At 34.0% G+C, this 24,447-nt stretch overlaps 1 protein-coding gene across 1 annotated transcript in view; it reads right to left on the bottom strand.

Moving 5' to 3' along the window:
* Positions 1-242: 242 nt before the first annotated feature.
* The window catches only part of TM9SF3 (transmembrane 9 superfamily member 3), a 59,050-nt gene continuing 34,845 nt past the window's right edge, over positions 243-24,447 (bottom strand). Inside the window, exons 9-15 of the mRNA XM_033130652.1 lie at positions 22,309-22,439; positions 13,281-13,420; positions 10,557-10,625; positions 7,675-7,821; positions 7,034-7,117; positions 6,840-6,916; positions 243-2,462 (exon numbers count right to left, since the gene is read on the bottom strand). Coding sequence (XP_032986543.1) covers positions 2,395-2,462; positions 6,840-6,916; positions 7,034-7,117; positions 7,675-7,821; positions 10,557-10,625; positions 13,281-13,420; positions 22,309-22,439 — 716 coding nt within the window. The 3' untranslated portion in view covers positions 243-2,394. The remainder of the gene's footprint in view (positions 2,463-6,839; positions 6,917-7,033; positions 7,118-7,674; positions 7,822-10,556; positions 10,626-13,280; positions 13,421-22,308; positions 22,440-24,447) is intronic.

The raw sequence follows: 24,447 nt of genomic DNA, 5'->3' as shown, positions 1-24,447 counted from the left end.
AAGATACCCCACACCCAGCCCCTCTACAAAACCATAAACCAATACACGTTTTCTAAAGGACTTTTCAAGGTGATTTATGTTCATTTTAATGGAGCTTTTAATGTTATTTGGAAATTAGAAAATGATTTTTCACTGAAGAATTCAAAGGACTTCAAATAGAGCTCAATTTAGAAGAAGGAACTGGTGTACCTGAAAGCAGCTAAACCACTCATTCTTTAAAAACCCTATATCTTACCTGAAGATTCATGAGAAATTTCATTTTATTATGACAAAAGCTTGCTGTCCAATTTACACTCCATGAGACAGAAATACTGTTGTAAGTACATGTGGTTAGAAAGTTACATAATATAAGCCATTAATACTGACTTGTAGTTTCCTTTCTTATAATGATCTTAAAGGCAAGTAAGAAGGAAGAGAAAATCGGAGAACCAGTGTATTACATTTAATATAACACTTTGGCTTGAAAAAGAGAATTTACTTCTGATCAAATTTCTGTTTGCTAATGTCAGCCATACTTAAGAGGTAAGAAATAAACTTTTCACTCTTTATAGTCCTTACATGCCGTATGACAGGATGCAGAGTCTATTAATTTATGGAAACATTTTATAATGGAAACATCTTATGTAACTATTAATGGCATGATTTTCACAACAAGGTTTAAATACAGCTGTTTTGACTCTTTCTAAAAATACCAATATACAGTATTGTTTTAGGTGGTCATTTGCATAGCAAACTGTTAAACTAGAAACTCAATGGTTCTAGGAAAACTTCACATTATGGATAGTTCCAGAAAGATGTATTCAAAATTAAAATCACTTCTCTTAGAAAACTGTAACCTTTTATTTGCTCATCCAATAGTAAGCTAACTACTTTCACCCCATGCCCACTTCACACAGTACACCAACCTGAACAGATTTTGTGCCATAATTTCATTCAAAGGGCTTGCACTTGATGACTGCACTGGATAATCTAGATGTAAGCAAGTTTGGGGATTTTTAAAGTGTGGGTCCCCTGTATTAGAAAAGCATAGTTTATAGTATATTAAAAAACTGCATTCAGTAATATAGACTTTTGAAAAGATATCTTCAAATTGCAAACACATCTATTTTCACAAAACAATTTGGTCAGGAAATTTTATTTTAACATTCTAAAGCAGTAATGCTTTAGATGTTACTTAAGTGCCCCAGACAGGATTAACAAAATTATATGATTCTAAATTACAAATTTAGCTCCTGTAGGAGTCTCAGAAAAGAAACAGAAGAAAACAATCCCCCCTCCCAAAAGAAGTAAAACACACACATTTTGAAGAAACCCCAATGTTTCATGCAGTGGTAGGCAAGATGTAAAAAGCCATCCAAATTCACACATTTCTACACCAATCATCAGCAGAAAAAAGTACTCCGTAGTCAATCTGTACATCCAAATGCATTTGGGAGTCTATACCTACGTTACATTATTTAATGTTATGTACATTTATTACCCACCCCCCTGTTTTTAATAATTTTTTATGTAAAACCTTCATTCAAACCCAAAAAAGATGTAAGACTAACTTGGGGGGAAGAAAAGGTAATCATTTTAAACATTCAGTTAAAATGTAGTTTATCTAAATCTCAAAATGTTTAATAAAAACAAATATCTTCTCCATTTAACACTTTGCTTTCTAACTGTACAGTAAATTGCATTGTAAAGAGTACACCTCTATCTTCAGACTGTATCTTCTTTGGATGGAATTAAGATATAACTGGATAGTTTTAAGATAAATAAATGGGAAGTTGGTCCAACTAAGATGAGAGCAGATATATTACATGCAGGATTTAATATTTTTAATTCTCTCTTTAAAAAAAAAAGTGATGCAGTTGAATTGGGGGGGACAAAAAGGTCAAAAAGAACCCAGATTCAATATATAAAATGTCCCACAATAGGCTGATGATAGCAGTAAAAATAAGAGAAAAAGTAATCTTTCTGGAACATCATTTTTCAATAACATAGAAACGCTAAGTGCCAGGAAGATTTCTATTCATGTAATTTTAGCATCCAAGTTTCCCTCTATTTATTTTATTGGAACAAATGCTTTAAATAAACTATTTGTCCTCTTCACTGAAGAGAGCTGGTCTATTTCATCTTTAATGAGCTAGTTTTTGGGAAGATTAGCCATGTACTGTAGTAATGCCTACTGCATAATATCCAAGCATTTGCTGTGAACAGTTGGAGAAAGCAGTCACTAAGAACCTAGGACCAATGGAAACAGATGTTACTTTAAAAGCCATCCACGAAAGACAGACCCACAAAGTACCCAGTGTTAAAGCCCAAATCTCTTCTTGCGCTTTTTCTGTCGTGCAAGTTCCACCCCTATGAAAGAGAAATTGATCCAAAGTTCCAGGTTTTCTTGGGTCTCTAGTCAATTTTCACATTAGTATAGATTTTTCGGACAAAGGCACTTGTTCCCATGTAACCAATTGCTCCTGTAAAGATAAAAAAGATGTTTTGAAACAAATACATACAGAGCAGTACCCATCATTTACTAAACGCCCCCTGCTCTGGAAAGTTATTCTGTTTTCCAGATAGTGTCTTTGTTAGTATTTTTCTGAACTTCTAAAATTGTATCATTTGTTTCACAAATCACCTGTTGCTGTCATATGCCAAGTTTTACCTGATGTAATATTTTTAGGATTAAGTATCAATTATTACATATATAATCAATAACTATATGAATTAAAATATCTCTTACAAAGCAAGAATTTGATAATGACAAAGATTTGTTGAATGAAAAAACATGTTTTTTTAAAAACTTGAGCATACATTATTCTAGGTCATTAAACCAACATTAACACGTTCCCCAAATCATATGAAATCTTAGGGATAAGTAAGAAAGTGACTGGGAATTCTCTCAAGGAAGGACTAAAGACGATGGCCCAATGGCATCTGAAGCTCTAGAGAAGAAGCATTTTTCCTGAGGTTTTTCTTTTTATAGTTTATTTGTAGAAGCTGATGGTTGGTAAGAAGATGGAAGACATACTTGAAGGATGAACGAGAGAGATTATAAGTAGGTCGGAGTTTTGAAATGTTTGTCTTTGAATAATTAGACTCAAATGGGCTCAAAACACCAGAAAGCAGGGGTATTTGTCTGTTTTGTTAATTATCTACCTCCTGTGCCGGAGTGCTTGGCACATGATAAGGTACTCAATAAATATTTCTGGAATGAATGATTGAAATGGAGGAAGGACTAAAGACGATGGCCCAATGGCATCTGAAGCTCTAGAGAAGACATTTTCCTGAGGGTTTCTTTTTATGTTTAAGTTTGTAGAAGCGCATGGTTGGTAGAATGGAAGACATACTTGAAGGAATGAACGAGAGAGATAGATAAGTAGGTCGGGAGTTTTGAAATGTTGTCTTTGAATAATTAACTCAAATGGGCCAAACACCAGAAAGCAGGGGTTTTGTCTGTTTTGTTTAATTATCTACCTCCTGTGCCGGAGTGCTTGGCACATGATAAGGTACTCAATAAATATTTCTGGAATGAATGATTGAAATGGATAGTTCTTTACTATAAATACTAGGGATCTTTAGTACAAAATAGCTGGCCATTCAAATCATACAAAAGATTCTCTGTTGGATAGGAATTTACATCTAGTCCAACATTATTGAAAGTTTAAAAGCAAATCTCCCATGAGTTAACTATGACACACACATACGCATATGCCTAATTGGGTCACTTTAACTTTTTATTCACCCAGATGGTGTATGCAAGGAAAGAAAAGTCTATTTTGTCTTTCCTATATATGAACTATATTTCAAGGTAACAAATCGTGATGAAAGGAGTTTCTCCGTATAGAAGTATCCTGCTAATAAATATAAGGAAACAACAAAATTAGATTATAACCAGTCGTGAGTTATCTGAGCTAGGCATAGTTATGCATGACTGCTAACCTCACAGAGAGAGACAATCAGACATTAAGTGGCCTCCTGATAAAAGTTTACAACCACCTGGGAAATATTCTTGAACAAGTATTCTTAAGTTTGATCGAGCCTACAGATCTACCACCTTATAGGAAATACGGGAAGCACATAGAGAAACATTAAATGACACCTCAAGGGATATGTCAGTAAATCCAGAGTGTGAAAACTCTACAGAATTCAAACAAACAAACAAACAAAACAAGTTTTCTTAATAAATTGCAGGGAAGAGAGAACATCAATAGATTAAAAGAGCCTTAGAGACATTTACCAAGCAATCGTGGACCTTAATTAGATCCTGATAAGAACAAACTGTATTGAGAGAGAAATGGGGACAGGTAGGGTAAAGTTGTATACTACTGAGTATTTCAGCAAATTTGAAGAATTATACTTATGTGCGTATATACTGAATATATATAATATATATTTTAAGATATTTTAATTATGTATTATATAAATATATTACAATATATCATAATATAGACAATAAGAAATATAATATATTTTTTATTTATTTATTGAAGTGACAATTGTTAGTACAAATTATATAGATTTCAGGTGTACAATTCTGTATCACATCATCTATAATTACATTGTGGTGTTCACCACCCAGGTGTACAATCTGTATCACATCATCTATAAATTACATTGTGTGTCACCACCCAGAGTCAGTTCTCCTTCCATCACCATATATTTGATCCCCTTACCCTCATCTCCCACCCCCCACCCCCCCTAACCCTCTGGTAACCACTAAACTATTGTCTGTATCTATGAGTTTTTTTGTTTATTTGTTTTTTGTTTTTGTTTTTTTCCTTAGACGTTATCATTTATATCCCTCACACTGTGGACCCCCCCGCCCCCCATCCACTATCTCTCTGACATCGCACCGAGCCATTCTATATTTTATAGAGAGAAACATTTACAGTTGAAATGACATGAAGTTCAAGATTCACGTCATATAACGGGTGGTAAGGTGGGAATATAAGTAAGAGAAGATTGGCTCTGAGATGAAAATTATTGCTGTCCGGTACATGGGTCCCTCTTCATATATATATCACATACAAAGTCAAGGGGAAAAAACTAAGCCTCTGCATAATCCCAAGATTCTATATACCTCACTGAATGGTAATGATAATAACCAAGGAAGATCTCAGATTAAATAGGAGTTCAGTGAGCAATATTCGGAAGAAAAGATGACCAATAATACTAAAGTTTGCTTCATATATATATATGAAGAGGGACAATAATATATATATATATATATTATATATATATATATATATATATATATATATGAAGCAAAACAGTACCAACCTAGAGAATCATTTTTCCTAATTTTATGAGTACCTCAAGAATAAGCTTATACAAATGTGACTTTATAAAAAGAGGACACAATATGCTCTCCAGAAATGTCGTGGAAATAACAGATACACTTTTAATTTCCTTAAAACTGAATTGTTATGCTCAAAATATAGTCTATAACAATCTATTTATTTCACCTTAACATAGTCATTTCTTTTTCCTATGTTAAAAAAATCAAATATTGATACATAACCTGATGAGTATGTATAATTTAGCATTAAGACCGCATTTTAATCAGTTACAGTCGGAACTGTATCCCCTCTGCCCAAAAAACTGATTTCGCACAGAAGGCATATAAACCTATTAAAGAATAAATACTGGGATACTGCCAGAACAGCAGAAAATTATAAATGTGCCAAGATTTTCAGGCAGCACGATGAAATTACAACAGGAAAAGCACGAAAATTTTAGCTAAATTCATTCCACTTTATTTGTAAATGTCAAGGTAAATGTCTAGGTCTTCCTAAGATCACATACAAAGTCAAGGGAAAAAAACTAAGCCTCTGCATAATCCCAAGATTCTATATACCTCACTGAATGATAATGATAATAACCAAGGAAGATCTCAGATTAAATAGGAGTTCAGTGAGCAATATTCGGAAGAAAAGATGGCCAATAATACTAAAGGAATCTTCCAACTGCCTAGAGATGTACGAGGATATTCCCACATGAAACAAATCTAATTTTAACCTTCAGTTCCTATTCACCTTTCCCTGAAGGTTGGTCAACTAATTAATCATCACAAAGAAAGGTTATTACAACAGCCATATTTAAAACATGTGACTATAATATAGAGAACTGTCTTCGCTTATGGCTTGTGGAATAAGTTTTACTACTTTATCGTCAATGTCATTTGTGTGTGTGCACACATGGTCACATACATGGTATATATGAAATATTCTTTTTTTTTAATTGACATGTAACATTAGTTTTAGATGTGCAACATACTGATTTGATATATATTGAAATGATTATCACAGTAAGTCTAAGCTAACATCCACCACCATACAGTTATAAATTAATTTTTCTTATAATGAGAGCATTTAAAATTTGTAAGATCTAATCTCTTAACTTTCACATATACAGTACAGTATTACTAACTATAGTCACCATGCTGTACATTACATCCCCACAACTTACTCATCTTATAACTGGAAATTTGTATCTTTTGACCACTTTCACCCATTTCACCCAGAGCCCCAACTCCTGCCTCGGACAACTACCAATCTGTGGAAGAGATTCTTCTGATGGAGGAAAAAAGCAATCCTGGTACTCCAAAGGGGTCTACAAATGTCATACCAGGGTCCAGCTTTTAACAAGATTATTATATCTCCTTTATTCTACTGCCCACCCTATAACTAAAGGTGGATCATAGGAAAAAAAGTGTCAATCAGACTATTGAGTTTACTTTGGTGTTCCTGATCAAACAGAATGTAATTTCTTAATTTCTCATTACTGTATTTTTCTGATTCTGAAACAACTAAAATATTTAGTCATGATATTCTAAGAATTTCAGAACTTACCACACATAATCCCCAAGGCTGTGCTAAATACCGCCATATATCCAAAGTAAAATGATGTCTGAAATAAGCCATACATCCTGAAATAAAACAAAATAACTATGTAGTATATCCATTTTTACTTTCAACATAAGGCCTTAAATTTTGTATTTAAATGACAAATTTAGTTTCCTAAGTACAAAATGAGAAACACTTACTTTGTTTTGAAAAAATAGTAGTAAAAGGAATACATGTAAACATAGATTGCAGTTGATGCAGCAGAGAGAAAACTTGTCCATTGCCTGGAGAAAAAAAGGTAACTCTTTTGAATGAATGGCACTGAAACAAGGATTTTAAAAAGCAAAGAATTTTATTTAAAAAATCCTTTAAAATTCTGTATATTTAAAAACAAAAGCATGTACATGGAATTTAAATATATCAACAAGGAAAGAGCCTAAGAACTGGAAAAAGAGATCTTGAATTTTGTCAGATTCCCTATTACAGGTGACTCCAAATAAACCATTTCCCTTTTCAGACATGTCTCATTGTGTTTAAAATGGAACGATGCTTCCTCATAAAGCTCTTTCCACATCAAGCACTTTGTCAAAATATTTCTAATATGATGACCCTCATCAATACAACAACAACAAAATTGATAATACGTTTCTCCATTTTTATCACTGAAAATCTTCACCTTTATCTTTGTCATTTTTATAACTAAAAAAAAAAATCCCTACACTTCCTTAAAATATAATAGCAAAACTTTTATGCAAATCTTTTACTCCACTCAACACTTCAAATGGAATCTCATTTTAAAATATTATGGTCCCCAGAGGTTCTCCCCAGAAATAATACTTACCACCTGTAATCCTCTGCATTTAGTAGGAAGTACGTGCACACGATGGTCACACAGACGGTTACAATGCACAGGATGACCAGCACCAGCATCATGAAGCCATAGACATAATAGATCTTATATGCCCAGAAAGATGTGAAGATGAAATACCTAAGGAAAAGGCAATCAAGACATAGTTTTCTAGTCTTTAACTTGAAGCTGACCCCGTTCTTGTTAAGTCTCACTTACATCTTAGTACTCACTTAAATTTCAGTATTTTTCTTTCAGGTAACTTCCAATCGTTTCCCTTACCTTTTTTCATCTATTAAACACTCTAAAATTTTCTCAAAAATATTTTCTTGGATAATGTTTCAAGAACGATTCTTTAGTAGGGCATTTATGTCGAAGCAAACGGAATAAATTAGAAACTTAAAGGAGCAACATGTGGGGGAAAAAATTAAAATAGCTAAAAATTCGTATTTGTAAAATAAAATCAATTCCCTTAATCTTTCATCTTTTTCTAGATACAACACTATTCAAGCAATGTATTGTGTATTTTATAAAACATCCTATTAAATTAAAAAACAGGTTTCATAGAATAATAATGTATAAAATTAGGGGGGAAAAACTAGGAAAAGAAAACCTAAAGAAGTTTCATGCTATCTTCAGAGCACAGTAAGAAAAAGGGCATTAAGAATTTACACTAAGAAAAAGACCCTTCACTCTAACTCCATTACCCAAGTCCATCATTCAACTAGAAAGAGTCTTCTAGCCGATTTTCTTTTTCTTGTTCTGTTCTGTTTGTTAGTTCACTTATTTGTCATTCGTTCTTTCAAGATACTTACAGAGCCACTCGCACGTATCAGGGAAGTAGTGAGAATAGAACTGTGAAGACAACAAAGTCTCCACCCTCAAGATTACTGTTTAGCGGGGAAACAACAGTGAAGGGGCAATCGTGATGCACTGCGTGTAACATGAGTGCTATCAACCCACTTAAAAGTGGCATCTTACTGGCTTAGCTGGATGGGGTTTGGTGGGTGGGGGTAGCTAGAAGAATGTTCCAGGCATAGAAACAGGAAAAGCAAAGGCTCACAAATAAGGGAATTCACTGATTTTGAAAAACTCAAAGGTCAGTATGTCTAGAACTTCAAACAAAGGGGTGAGAGCTAAGAGGTAAGATTGGAGAAGTGAACAGGGCCAGATCCTGTATTAGTAAGGCCCTTACTGGCCATGTTATGGAATTTGGACCTTATCTCAATGAAAACAAGAAGTCTTTATCAAAGAAGTGACATGATCAGACTGATACCTTAAATGGATCACTCGGCTACCAAGGGAAGAATAAGCACGAGGGAGGTGAAAACAGGAGAGGTTAAAGATACAGCAGAAAGGCTATCTCATGGAACAGAATACTTGAGAAAGCAGGAAGAGATGTGATCCAGAAGGTACTAGGATGGGAGTAGGAGGGAAAAACTAGTCGGAGGTCAAGTCAGGGTGAGGACACAAAGCAGTATCAGACTGGAAGTACACAAGTTCCTGAACTAGCTTTATTAGTCCGAGCGCTAGAGTGACAGGCGCTCCAATCCCTCTCCAAAGTACTGACTAAGCCCACAGCGCTCTAGCAGCCGGCAGGGTGAACACCAGGAGTTTGCCCAAATCTTTGTCAGTTGTACTTGTTAGTGTAAAATTAAACGTCACATAAACCAATAAACATAAGAACAAAAAGGATGTGTGATTTCTATGATATGATGATTTTGAATGCTTTGGAAAAATTCAGTCTAAGGTGAGCTGATTAAAAAAAAAGTTATAAAATTAGGTGTGAGTGAGATGGCTGTAAAAGACTAGGGGACAAATGTACAAATCTAGAATTATTCTACAGTTAGAATGCTTCACACAGGTATTTATGCTATTCCTCCACTTTAAAAAGGCTGCAAAACACAGAAGATGTATTCTGAGTGTCAAAGGAAAAATGGCGGAAACATCATCTGGATATAAATCAAAGAAAAGACCCTGGTTTTATATTAAAAAAAAAAAAATCAGTGAAGAATGTATCTTTAGTTGTTTTAAGTTAAAATAAAATCTTACGTATGTATCTTTTTTTATAATTCCCTTACATGATACAACTTTTTCAATTAACCAACTATCAGATCCAATCATGTCTGTTAAGGAGACGTCCATCGTACAAGAGAGAATCAGCAGTGGGGCTGCTAGAAGGAAACAGGAAAGGGAATCCTGAGCAGCTATGACTACTGGTATTTCGTGGGCAGGGGCCAGAGGTGTATGACTACAGTTCTTGAGAAAGATCCATACAAAGAACTGCCTTGCCTAAAATGCTAGAGCATTCCTGTCAAAGAACATGGAAATAGGTTGAGAAAAGAAAGGCTTACGTTTTGCAGTGGTAACCAACGATGCAGATGTGAAGCACGGTAATTGGACATACGGTGGCATACCTCCCGCCCCCCAAACACATCATATACATTTCCCAGAACTCTTGCAAAACTCTATGGAAGGAGATTAGGAATGACTATGCATCCAGGATAGTATGACTGGTAGGAAATGGTTTACCTAGTTCCTTGGACCCTCAAAAATATTTTAAAAATACAGTAAAAACCAGTAATTCTTTATGTTATGCATGTGATCAAAGGTTGGTCTAGCATGCATGCTTTGATTTCTAAGATTTCCTGTTAGGTGAGAGAGGTCTAGAATATAATGTAAAAAAGTATAAACTTCACCTGAATATTTGAGAACAGAACAGAAAACTACTTTTAGATAGATACACAGGTCCCTTTCTGGGAGCCATGGAATTAACAGATTAACTCTGTATGATGCTTTTCCATCTTACCCTAACTCCTATATACTCTAATTACAATTAAATTCCTCAAAGCATACATAACATTACCAAAACTTACATTTCAATAAAGATTGAGCCAAAAGGTAAAATTCCTCCCAGGCAAACAATAACTGCCGGCTCCATGAACCTGGAAAATATGAAAATTAACAGTAAACTTCTAGCAGGGTTTTATGTTAGATAAATCCTGATAATAGAATGCTTGGTATTTAAAAACAATTTAAAGAATAGAAACAAGTCAGTAAAAAGAAAAACTAAAATCCAAAGAAATACAACACAGAAGTGAGACTTCAAATTAGTCCTAGAATATAGTCAAAATTATTGCCACCATTAAAGGCCGAGATAAGAACTTGGGGAACACAAATTTCTTGTCAAGGGCAGAACTGAAGGAAGACTCTAAGTGTGTGTTCCTTTCTACACCTCAATAATTTCTAAGAACTTTACAGACATTTACTTACAGAAAGCCACAGGAAAGAAAATAAGTCTTGAGACCCCTATATGAAATAATGTTTCCCAAACTTTGGCCTTGCCATTTCTTTGCTCATTTTCATTGGTTAATTCCTTTCCTATGAATTATACAGTAAGCAATTATGAATTCTTTCCTGATTACAATGGAGCCAAGAATGAAAAAATATTTAAAACCTCACTCATTCACTCAACAAAACATTTCTTGCCTGCAACTGGTAATTCTCTACCTGGCATGGCTTCTCTTGTCTCATACTTCCGCAACCATCAGCTCAAGTGTTCTCCCTATAAATCTTTCTCTAAGTCTCTCAGGAAGAGGTGAGTCCTAGCCCCATTCTCCACTGCCCTTTGAATATAACTCCATCACAGCACTTACACACTACACTACAACTGGCTAATTACATGCATATCATACCTCACTGGATATAATCCCTGGCAGGCAGAGGCTATTCATCTAGGTGCCCAGTGCCCAGCACAGCGTCTGGCACATAAAAGGTACTAAATACTAGTATCTCTTGAATGAACAAATTAAAAACCTGAGAGGAAAATCAAAGAATCTGAGATCTGGGGGAAAAAACTTAAAAATCACTTAATTTAGTCTTCTTTTCTCATTTTATAGAAAGGTAAGACCCACAGAGGTTAAAAATGATCTGCCCAAGGTGACACAGTCAGTGAGAGCTAGATCTAATATCCAGATTTTGGTTTCCATGTGACTCTAGGAAGAAAATGAAGATACACACCAGCCTTTCTGCACCTAAATGTGACCCATGGTTGGAGGTCCTGGGTTGTCCCTTCCTCTCCTCCATTAACCCTAGTGATTTAGAGGAACTTTTGTGATTTCTGACTACATTCTTTGGCCTTTAAAACTTACCATCCACCCTCCCATCCCCGTAATAAATGAATATCAGGATATCAATGGGCCTTAACAATCTAATTTGAAAAAGATAATTGAGTTTAAAAAACTAAGAAAAACAGAACATGGTCAACTTCTAAGACTAGAATAGATCTTTCTCTTTTAAACTATAGGGGCTATTTTATTCAGCCTCCATTTCTATAAATGTCTACATACCTCCTAGTCTACAAAAGACTGTTTGTTATAATAAGTACCTGAACACAAGTTATATTTATAATGTGGTAAAATATCTAGGAACACAGACTTTTCAATATATCCCTTATTATGAATATGCAGTCTACTGTACAGCTATTCTTATAAGATGGGAAATGTAATAAATATACAGTAAGATTGTTCTATTTTGTCTGCTAGTAAGAATTAGGAAAACAAAGAATGCAGAATAGCATAAATCAATTTAATAAATATTAAATGCAATGTTATATAAATATATTCAATTCACTAATTTTAGAAGGCTAACTATATAGACAAATATATATACACTGAGTTCACATTTTGAATTACAAGAATTAGAAATATAAACAGATTAATGACATCTCATTTTATGTCCAAAATTTGAAAAAACCGCAAATCACCTCAAATTAAAAATCCATCAAGAATTATAATTTCAAAGATAATTGATCAAATGAACTGTAAACTATGTTTACACTATTGCAATAAAAGAACCTCTTCACCTGTTAAACAGAAATACTTGGTCAGGATTAAACTGACTTATAGGAGGTCCTCAAGAACATAGTTGTGCACAAAATCTGACAGAAGATTAAGAACGGAAAACAGTAAACTACAATTGATCTCAATCCTAATCCATCTCTCAAATGGTATGATATATAATGGTTATAAATGTGTCAGTATTGTTTGGAATAATAAAATATCTGGAAAGAAAAATAAAATTATAAATGGGGGATTGGCAAACTTTTTCTGTAAAGGTTTAGACAGTAAATACTTCAGGTTTTGCAAGTGATATAGTCTCTAATATAACTACTGAACTCTGATGCTGCATTGTCAAAATAGTCATAGATAATATGTCACTGAATAGGTATGGCTATGTTCCAACAAAACTTTTTTCTTAGAAAAACAGCAGCAGGTCAAATTTGGCCTGTAGGCTGCAGGTATGAAATTGTTGCAGCTTTAGTTCTCACCCACCTCTACACACTAGCATACTTATCAAAGCATTTGACCTTATCTGTAAATGGCACCAATATTCAGAAAGTGAAATAAGGATATAACTTATTACTATTTCTAACAATATAGGTAGAAAGAAAAAGTAAAAGGACAAATTCTTAAGTTCAGACTTAAGACAGTCATTCTTATAAATACATGCCAATTCTAAAACTTACAAATACATAATAGCCTTAAGAATTTATTTATATATTATGAGAACAATCACATAAGATTTAGCATTCTCTTTACCATTTTTTCTCCGGTATGGGACGAGGCACAGCATTGACACGACAAGGAAAGTTGGGCTGACCTGACAGATTTCGGCCAAGTATTGTACCAACAAGATTTAGAGGAAGAATAACAAAAAAACAGATGCAACAAACGGCCACCTGTAAATTAAATTAAATGTGTGTAATTACTCAGAACAAGAACATTGATAAAAATAAATAAAAGGGACACTTAAAAATTTAAACACAATTTGATCACAAAAGGAAATGTTTAAGTTCAACATGGGTTAAAATTGTGCCAGATATACACTAATGAAAATAGGAAAAGAATGTGCTTTAAAATATTAGAATTGAACTAAATACAAGATGAAGTGTTTCCTATCTACTTTAGTTCCCCATTTTTCTTAATCTTCCTTACTGTCTCTGCTGTAGTCCTTTTTTCTCTTCTTTCACTTTTTGCTGCCATGCTTTTGACATATCCTTTATCTTCCCTCATAATCAACTTACTTACGTGGCTATACTTTATTGAGCTCCTCATATGCACAAAGAGCTTTACATACGTTATTTCACTATTTTACAGATGAAGAAAATGAGACTTAGAAAGGCTAAGTAACTTCCTCTGATCACACAACTAGCAGGTAACAAGACTAAAATTTCAATTCAATCTGCTGTCTCAAAGACCATGCTCGTTTCTATTCTACACTGCCTTAGGATTGTAACAATAGAAACATAGCTCTATTTATTATATATGTGTCATTACTAAAATAATATAAATATTTTTCTGCTTATCGGTAATCGAAAGTCTGAAGTTATAGGGGAAGACCATGTTGATATTCTGGAACCACAGTGGTCAGTTAGGAAAGTATTTATTTTTGTGATTTTTCTCCTTTATATAAATCTGGGTACACAAGGACACACACTCAAAGCTCTTTTCCTGCCAGCATCTGGGTAAGATCGCTTCATTCTGAACTTCTGTAAAATGAAGTAGGACTGAATCATTTCTAAGATCTCTTTCAATTATACATTTTGGGGTTATAATAAATAGAAAGGAAAAGTGAGAGAAAAGTTGAATGAAAATTGGGAAGAAATTGAGAAAAACGAGAGGTGTGGGGTAGAAATCCACAGTGATTACATGAGAAGAATTTACTTTGAAGTAACATTACTGAAAACTCTACATCTTCATTATATCCGTGTGTGCATGTGTTTAAACAAGCCAAAAGGTATCATCATCTTGCTTTCAGATAAAACTTGTATAAATGTATGAGATAAGAGAGTTTCTGGAATTACATTTTAAAGATCAAACTTAGGAACTCAAATTACTGGTGTTTAAAAATAACTCTCATTCTGTCTCTTGGGCCACTTCAGTACTATAATGGAAGAAATACTGGATTTGAAGTTAAAAACTTGTTCTGTCTTCTTCATTTTCTTTGGATAAATACCCAGAAGTGGAATTGCTGGATCATATGGTAGTTCTATTTTTAAGTTCTAATTTATTTTATTGAGGGACCTCCATATTGTTTTCCATAGTGGCTGACGCTAGCATTTTCCTGATACCAAAACCAGAAAAAAAAGACATAAGAAAACTGCAGATCATTGTTTCTCATAAATACAGATGCAAAAACAACAACAAATTTTAGCAAATGAAATTCAGCAATATATACAATGGATAATACATCATAATAAATTGAGGTTTATCAAAGTAATGCAAGATTGGTTAAGATTCAAAAATCAATCAATCAATGCAATTCACCACATTATCAAACAAAAAAAAGAAAAATCATAGATCATCTCAAAAGATGCAGAAAAAGCCTTTGCAAGATCTGACCTCCATTCACGATACATAAAACTCAGCAAACTGGCATTAAAAGGAAACTTCACCAATTTGATGAAGGCCATCTACGAACAAACTACAGCTAACATTTTACTTGAGGACACAAAACTGAATGCTTTACTCCTAAGATCGGGAATAAGTCAAGGATGTATGCTCTCACCATTTCTATTCAACACTATATGGAGGTTCTAGCCAGTGCAATAAGGCAAGAAAAAGAAACAAAAGGCATACAGATTAGGAAGACAGAAGTAGAAGTGTTTTCATTCATAGACAACATGATAATTTATGTAAAAATCTTTAGGGATTTACAAAAAAGAAATTAGAATTACCGTATTTTACTGGGTATAATGCACTCCCGTGTATCATGTGCATCCACATTTTTGGCCCAAATTTGCAGGGGAAAAAATCTTTTGTTTTAATTTTTTAATTCAAGTTTTTATTTGTTTACATTTAGATACTTGATTTTTGTATTATAAAGAAATTTTAGCATTTATTTACAAGAAATTTTATGTAACAAATAATTACAAAACACAAGAACAGATACAAGGTACAAGAAATTTTATGTACCGGTTTATGATATTTACACATCATAGAAGGCCAAGAACTTTTCGTCGTAAGTTCATAGTAAGTTCAACAAAACCGATTATTGAATTCCAGGGTATTATTCTACATATGAATATCATTATTGATTTCTAGAGTTACACTTTTAACTCATAAGCATAAATAAAAGAATTAAAAAATTTACATAGATATGGAATTAGTACTACCCATGTATGATGCATATCCTTATTTTTCCCTCACAAATTTGGGCAAAAATGTGTGCATTATACATGGCAAAATACAGGTAATCGGTGAGTTTAGCATAGTTGCAGGACGCAAAACCAATATACAAAAATCAATTGTTTTCTACACACTAGCAAAAACAATCAGAACTTGAAATTCAAAAAAATACCATTTATAAAAAGCATAAAAATATGAAATACTTATGAGTAAAGTCAACAAAAGATGTACAAAACCGAAACACTAAAATCTATAAAATGTTGCAGAGAAGTTGTGTTCATTAATCAAAAGACTCAATATTGTTAAGATATCAATTCTTCCCAAATTGATCTATAAATTTAATGCAATCCCAACAGGTTTTTTGTAGATACTGACAAGCTGATTCTAAACTTTATGGGGAAATGCTAAGAACCTAAAAAAAAGCCAAAACAACTCTGAAAAAGAAGAACTGATTTTAAGACTTAACAATTGTACAGATACATTAATCAAAACAGTGTAATACTGGCATAAAAACAAATCAATGAATCAGACAGAAAATTCCAGAAATAAATCCACACATATATGATCAATTGATTATCAACAAAAGTGCTAAGGCAATGAGGTAGAGAAAATGGTGAATAGCCATCAGCAAAACAAAACAAAACAAAACCCCGTGACCCTTAACTCACGTGATATACAAAATTAACCAAAAATGAATCACAGACTTAAATATTTGAGAGCTAAAACTAAAATTTTTAGAAGAAAACATGAAGATTGCTGATCTTTGGTTTGACAAAAGATTTCTTAAATAGGACAAAAAAGTATACACTATATAAGAATCAGTAAATCAGACCTCAAAGTTAATCACTTGTTCTTCAAAAGACACTTTTTAGAGAATGAAAAGACAAGCCACAAAATGGGAGAATATACTTGTAAAATATGTATAAGACAAAGGACTTGCATCTACAATATATAAAGAACTCTTACCACTCAACAAGACAACCTATTAAAATACTGGCAAAAGATTTTAACATTCATCAAAGAATATATATGGACAGCTAATAAGCACACAAAAATATCTTAATTTTGATTAGTCAGTCATTAGGGAAATGTAGATTAAACCCACAATGAGACACCACTACATATCCACTAGAAAGACTAAAATTAAAAAGACGGACCATATCAAGTGCTAGAGATGATGTGGAGTGCCTGAAACTCATATACAGTGTTAGTGGGAATGTAAAATGGCAAAACCACTTTAGAAAAATTTGGCAGTTTCTTGAAAAGTTAAAGTATCATCTGACAGTCATTCTACTATAGTTTTTTATCCAAAAGAACTGAAACGTGTATATATCCATACAAAGAACCGTACATGAATACTCTTAGTAGGTTCATTTGTAATAGCCAAAAACGGGAAACAATGCGAATGTGCATCACTGGGTAAATGGATGAACAAATTGTAGTACATCCATGCAACAGAATACTGCTGAACACCACAAAGGAAAAAACTATTACTACATGTAACTACATCAATAAATCTTAAAATAATTTTCCAAGTGAAGAGACAAAAAAGAACGTACTGTTTGATTCTACTAATATGAAATTCTAGGTAATGCAAACTAATCTATAATGACAGATATAAGAGCAGACTGGTGATTACAAGAATGGGGGAAGGAAGGAAGGAGGAGGAGAAAAGGGATGTATTCATTACAAAGGTACACGATGGAACTTGTGCACTTGATAAATCCCTTTCTTTTACGATTGTGGTGATGGTTTCCCAAGTATATAAAGATATCAAATCTCATCAAATTGTACACTTTAAATATATACAGTTTACCGTATATTAAATTATACCTCAATACATACAGACAAGAAAAGGCATAAACCATTCTCCAAAGGCTATCCAACACTCTCTAACTCTCAGAATAAAGCCAGAATCCCTTTTGGCAGAAGGAAAGAAAAGAAAAAAGACAAAAAACTCATCACCACCACCATCAGCACCACAACAAAGAAAATGTGATTTTTAAGTCAATTGCTACGTAAGAGTCATGGTTTTTTGCTCTGTGAAACAGAGATGACACATACTTCTAGCTCTGCCTTCCTCTTTGGATTCTCTAAAAAGCACATAGGGGTTTCCAAAAGAAAGTGCTTTGTAAACTACAAAGTGCTATGCAAATGTATCTGTCATTATAATTCATCTTGTTAGATTTGTCACATCATTTCAGTCGCTGACATTGTTTTAGATACTGTCTTCATCATTATTCCATATTACTAGTTTCCTCCCTGGTCTCAAGTCCTTTTTCAATTTAATCATCAGATCACTATGCCTTTATACAAAGTCATTAACAATGATTTTAATAGCTCAAAGTCAAGAATGTCTGTCCCATTCTACTAAAAGATAGTGACATATTATGGGTAATATCACTCCAATACTTTAATTCTATAATTATTTAGTTACACGTCCACCTCACTGTACTATTCCACTCACATTTCTCCATATTGCCCAACAAGATATAATACTTTACCTATATTTCTTTGTTCTCCCAGCCTACTAAAACCTACCAAAAAGGGGAAATGAAGTTGTTCTAGCATTTTTGCTTTAACAAATCCATAATGGCCCCTAATGTTTATTAATTCCTGTGATTTAAAAAAATAAATTTTAGTAAAACATTCTAAAGTCTTGTGCCTTAACATTCAGTTCACATTTTGTGATGTAGAATCCACTTTCTTCCCTACCTTCTGAAAAGTGAATTTGCCCATGTCCAGTTTCACAACACTTCTGCTCTCTTACACTTATTTAGACATTACTTATCAGCATGAAATCTCAGAATTTGATAAAAGATCATTTACAAGAGCAACAAAACTTCAGCTAAGGTAGCTGGGTTATTCCTTGATAACCAATACCCTTATCTACCTTGGGCTTCACTTCCCTCTTACCAAGGATTATTTTCCTCATATCTCTCCTTGATTGAGGGGTATTTTATTTGATGAAAAATAAAAAAAGGAAAAATGGGATAGAGCCATTCTTCTTTTACTCTGTTACATCACTGATGACTTGCTATGAAAATATCTTTATAAAATCTTTTTGCTTGCCTTAGCATTTGTTAACAGTTCAGGTTAGGTAACGGAGTTTTGCTAACACTATTTTTATAGATCTTTATTATTCCTTTACACTTGAGTATAGTGTACTCTTCTCACCACCTTTAAGAAATCACAAAATAGTGCCTATCCATTAATCTTGGTCTCCATTTTTTCCTTACTGTGGTAATTTTTCTGATTACATATCATGAGTTTCATTTTTGAGGTGTTCCAATTCTCATTTTCCCAGTTATGACTCAAAATTTGGGTCATGAGAGAGTATTTCCTTAAATATTTGTGAAGTCTGATTTCCTAAAACCTAGGGCATATTTCTGATGACGTTCAAGATTCCCCTCCCAAGCTGAAACAGCCACTGAGATGACAAATACAACATGGCTCACCCATGATCACGACCTGTTACTTCTTCATCAACCCACTGAGAGACAAAAACCACAAGTATAAGTTAAGGATTTATCAGTGCATCTGAACTGAATGCTATTTAGAGTAGAAAGGCTATTTGTTTTTACACTAACTTGCCTCTGTGAGTTTTAAAACTCTGCAACTTGGTTCTTTGTCCCTTGAAAGCTATATAACATCACATTCAGAATCTGAGATTTAAAGCTGACTAAAGAGTTCATGAGAAATTTTTTCAGAACATCTTGGCAAACTCTTCCTCATTCCCAAGAAACTCTCTTATTTAGGTATTATACCCCAAAAGGATCTGAAACTTTTTGGATATAATATCTAATAATTCTTGAACAAATTTCCCCCACCAAAAACAGTTTTACCTTCCCAGGATTAATCTAATTTCAAGTACGCTCTCCCCCATTCTCCACAGTACCTCCGCTAGAATAACCCAACTTCAGGAACAACAGGTATGTTCATCTTTGACCCCAAATTTCATTTAAAGGCTCTCTTACATCTTCTTGTAATTCCCTCTCAACTCTAGGCACCACGCCTTAAAACTGGGGCACTAGATACTCTCTCAGATTACCACCACCACCCTCTACCTATGTTTCTGTTATCTTTATTAACTTGCTAAAATTGACTATTGTTCAACAAGTTTAATGTGACATGAATTTAATGGCCTTCATGTAAAATTAGGTACTTCTAAGCACAGAAGTTGGGGTCTTAAGACAAACTTCACCCACTTTCAATCTTATCTTGCGCTAATCCTAGTGATAATAGCAGTATTCTGATAAAACTCCAGATCCCAAGTAGGCAAAACCCCTACTGTTCTGGTGTCTCCATAGTACAAGGCAGAAGCCTGAAGTCATTTTTCTAAGGTTGGAGTAATTCCTCAGCTGTGGAATCTCTAAGAAAACAAAGAACTAAAGCCAAGATCTCCCAGAGAAAAGGGCTCAACATCCAAGAAATCAAAAAAATGGAAAGAGATAAGGTCTGGGGGAGAGCACATGGAATGGTGTGAAGACAATGATTTTCAAATTAGGCATTCAGTTAAGGAGGGGCCCCCAGCTTCTCAGATACATATGATTTGGGAGCTTTTCAGTTGCCAGATTCATCCCCTGGTACTGGGAATTAGAATCAAACAAACACTAGTGATTGAGTTTAGAGCAGGACAGATAAACTGGCTTGGGATGAAGGCCGGGGCACTGAAATTTTTAAATTCCCAAGTGGTTCTAATGTGTACACAGGGTTGAGAACCATGATATTTATGAAAATATATAACCATTTCCTTCATAATGTCAAAAAGACAAACAACTGAAAATACCTATTTAAGTCGTGAAAACACTTAATGAATAGGTACGTTCAACATTTACCTCAAGTTCTTAAATTTCATGTTCTAAATAAGTTTTGATATTCTTAAAAGGAGACATAAAAAGTTAGACCACACACTTGATTAAAACTTGAGGCCAACAAAATGCCCTTTGCTCAGCATTCCTTCATTTCAAATTAGAATACAAATTTAGAACATGACATTGTAGGAGCGTGCTAAGCACCAACAGCCGGTCTTTCATACACCAAAGATCAATTTTATAAACCTCCTCTGCCCAGTATAGAGTTTGATACTGTATTCTGATAATTGATAGTTTTAAAATTATCTAAAGACAAACTACATTGCATATTAATATTTAAAACGCCATTTACAAAGTGGTAAAATTTACAATTTTAATGAAACAAAACAACTCTGAAATATAATTTTCACTTCATCAAATTCAAAAATTTGAGGAAAATTATAACTTAATCAGAATTTTAATGTTTAAAGCACTAAGAAAGTAATTCAGCAGGTCATCTTTAAGAAGTAACCTAACTCCCCACATATACTTTCTGATGGCCTGGAAGTACTATGAAGCAAATTCTTTTCTAGTTCTGAATATAATTAATTATTTTAACCTTTCCTACCCATTACCACTTACTTTGGCTTCCAAAAAAGAAAAAAAATCTTTTTCAATTTTGAAGCAATTTTCAAAAACATTCCAAACTAAAAAGTATTAAAGACTTAGTAAAAATATATATGCAAATGTGTCTTTGAAAAACCTGGCTTACACTGTAAAACAACCAAAATCATCTGGAATTTTTATGACTCCCATATAATAGAAAGAAAACAAAATAAGATTAAAATTCATAAAGAGATATGGGTTCCAGCTGCATTTCTGCCATTAACTTTCTGCATGACTTTGGCCAAGTTATTTATTTAGCCTTTCTGAAAAGCAGTAACCACCCTGCAACTTGTATACTAGAATGTGTGTGTGCACAAGTGTACATTAAGGTTAAAGTCTACTTTAAGTCTAAAATTCTGGTTCTAGTAAAAAGGTTTGGAAACTATGGATTAACTCTGTAAAGCACCGGTATATCTGTGTTTTAGTTTTAATATATTTAAATAACCCAAAACATTTCAAAGTCTGTGACTACAGGTAAAATATGTGAAAGGACTTCAATATCTACAGCAACATTTATTAGCAATATTAATAAATGCTTAAAGAGGTTCTAAAAATAGTACATAGTTCCTGGAAAAAAAACCCAAATGTGTTACGGAGAAGCTTCACTTCCTACCACTGCACTCTGTATCACTTTAAAATATCCATGTTTCTTGGTGTGTCATTATTCTTTCTCTAAAATATATTCACCAGTTTCGCCTGTCTCTGATAAAAAGTATAGTGTTTTCTTCCGTCATACTTAAAAGCTGGCCTTGCACTTTACTGGCTCACAGAATCAAGAAAAAAAGGGCAACTGTAGGTTTAAACTAAACCAAATTATATGAAGACTAACAAGAACTTTCTTCTTCACCTTACTTTCCAGGACAGTTGAGACTGGCTGCAATTATCAACACTCTTAATAAAAAGTACTTTGGAGAAATAGTAGGCCTCATATTAGAATGTTTATACGTTTTCAGTTTAAAAGTAAGATTCAAGCAACTTACCATTGTCCCAAAAGGAATGGCTCTTGATGCATGGTAATAAATGGCTATAAAATTGATGAAGAAGGCAGTGCCACACACCATAGCTGGGATAAGGAATGCCCCGATAAACATTTGCTTTATCCATCTCCTTCCTGGAAGAGAAGGGAAACTATGAAAATCAGAGAGATAGACAGACAGACAGGTATATACTAATGTTTCAAAGTTGATTATTTAGTACCAAACTATTTAAAATTTTAACATAAATAACTTGAAATCTGATAACCTAATAACTATTTCAAAATGATAGATAAAGACCAGCCAGCTATTCAAGTATGTCTAATGGAAACATAGCTTTTGAAGTGGGTGTACTGGAAAAGAGCAATGAACTACAGATGTTCTGTCCTGATTCTGCCACTAAACTGCCGGGGACTTTGGTAAGCCACTCAAATCTTTCTGAGCTACAAGTTGGCCTAGCCAGGTGTTTTCAAACTATTGCTTGGAGTTCTAGAGCTTCTTGGAGGTGCCCATAAAGTCACTGATGAAGGAAGAGTTCAGGTCCCTTAGCACATTTCAACCATAACAAGTCCATTTTCAACAGTTTTGCACATTGGAGTTTCATGTAAGTTTCAGTTGAAAAGATGGTAACACTGCTTTTAAAAAAAAAAAGTTTCTGGGTTAAATGGTCCCTAAATTTACTCTTAGCTCTCCAATTGTAATTATAAATACATATTTACATTTATTTCTTTGTTTCAAAAGGAAAAAAACCAGAATATGTTCCACAAGCTCTTTCTACAGCAATTAGAACTACAGATTTACAAGTTTTACTAGTTTTTTGCAGCTCTTTATACTGCCAAAATTCTATATAGTGAGCACTTATTATTGAAATAATCAAGGGAAGGCATTTCTTAAACTATGTAATCGAACATTTTAAATCATGTCACAGTGGCCAGGAGAGCACCAAGGAGCTGTTTCTAACACAGCAGAGAACACAAGCCAAATGCATCACTAGGAAGCATGTCCACACCGCTTAGGAAGAGACTATAAAGATTTAACACAGATCACCGTTAAAATTCAATCCACAAGCATAAGCAATAGGGACCCAAACACAAAGTGCTATAGGAAAAACAAGCGATAACACTTCTTTTTCTTTGTTTTTCTATACAAAGCTCTTTTTAAATATCTGTCCCATAATATTACTACCCCAAATCTTGACATTTCTCCAGAAAAACTCCTTGATTCTGAACTTTCCGCTTTATTTAATTTCTCTCTCAGGTAAGTTTCAAGAACCCCCTCCTTTCCAAACTAATACCCAGAATTTGAACAACACAAAAAGGTGCCCACTAATTAAAGTACGTGTTATTTCTCTATTTAATTCTAACTCTGCTAGCACTCTCTTTTCCTGCACTTTCCATTATCTTCTCAAATTCAGGTAAATATTAATAATTTCTATATTCAACTCTATTTCTCCCTTTCCCTCCAACAGTCAAAAAGAATCCCACGCACATTCCACTGGGTACAACCAGTCGCCCAATGTGCACTGCTGTGCTTCCTACTCCTCATACCCGTGGCGACTCTGGTCACGTTCCAGGCTATCTGCGGCTTCAAGTTGGGTCTGGAGCATCAGCTGGTGTGCTGGGGGCCAGTGTGAAGACCCTGAGAGTCATTAGATTTCAAATCCTGAGATAACTGAAAAATTCTTGCTTCTCTGGGTTGACCTCTATATTAGCCTGGTTTTTAGGGATCATTCAGACAAAACATAAGGACACAATCAGACCTCCTCAGGGCACTGTCAGTCAGACAATAGCCTTTAGATCATCCTCGGTAAGACTTGATACTCCTAGGAGCTTCAGTCTGAACTCTGTCAACTTTCAAGCATAAGTAAAGTTTAGCTGGGTGTTCTTAACTTGCAATCAGACAAAAAGCAAATTTATGTCCAAGTAGGAATACATTTCTTGTTTAAATAAATCTATTTTTGCTGTGGACTTTTCTGAGGATCATAAACTGTAAAATTCTCATCCTAAATAGTTTCCAGGTCAAATTCAAAGAAGTTGCCTTAGGCAGCCTTATTTCCTTAGCATGGTAGTCCTGTGCCATAAGACTTGTTTCTCCATATCTGGAGGTGGAAAGTAGAGACTGATCACCTAACTAAAATAGTCAGGC

The sequence above is a fragment of the Rhinolophus ferrumequinum genome, chromosome 16 (assembly GCF_004115265.2).
Source record: "Rhinolophus ferrumequinum isolate MPI-CBG mRhiFer1 chromosome 16, mRhiFer1_v1.p, whole genome shotgun sequence".
Taxonomy (NCBI): domain Eukaryota; kingdom Metazoa; phylum Chordata; class Mammalia; order Chiroptera; family Rhinolophidae; genus Rhinolophus; species Rhinolophus ferrumequinum.
Note: the sequence above shows the minus strand (reverse complement) of the source record. Positions and strands in the feature narration are given on the sequence as shown.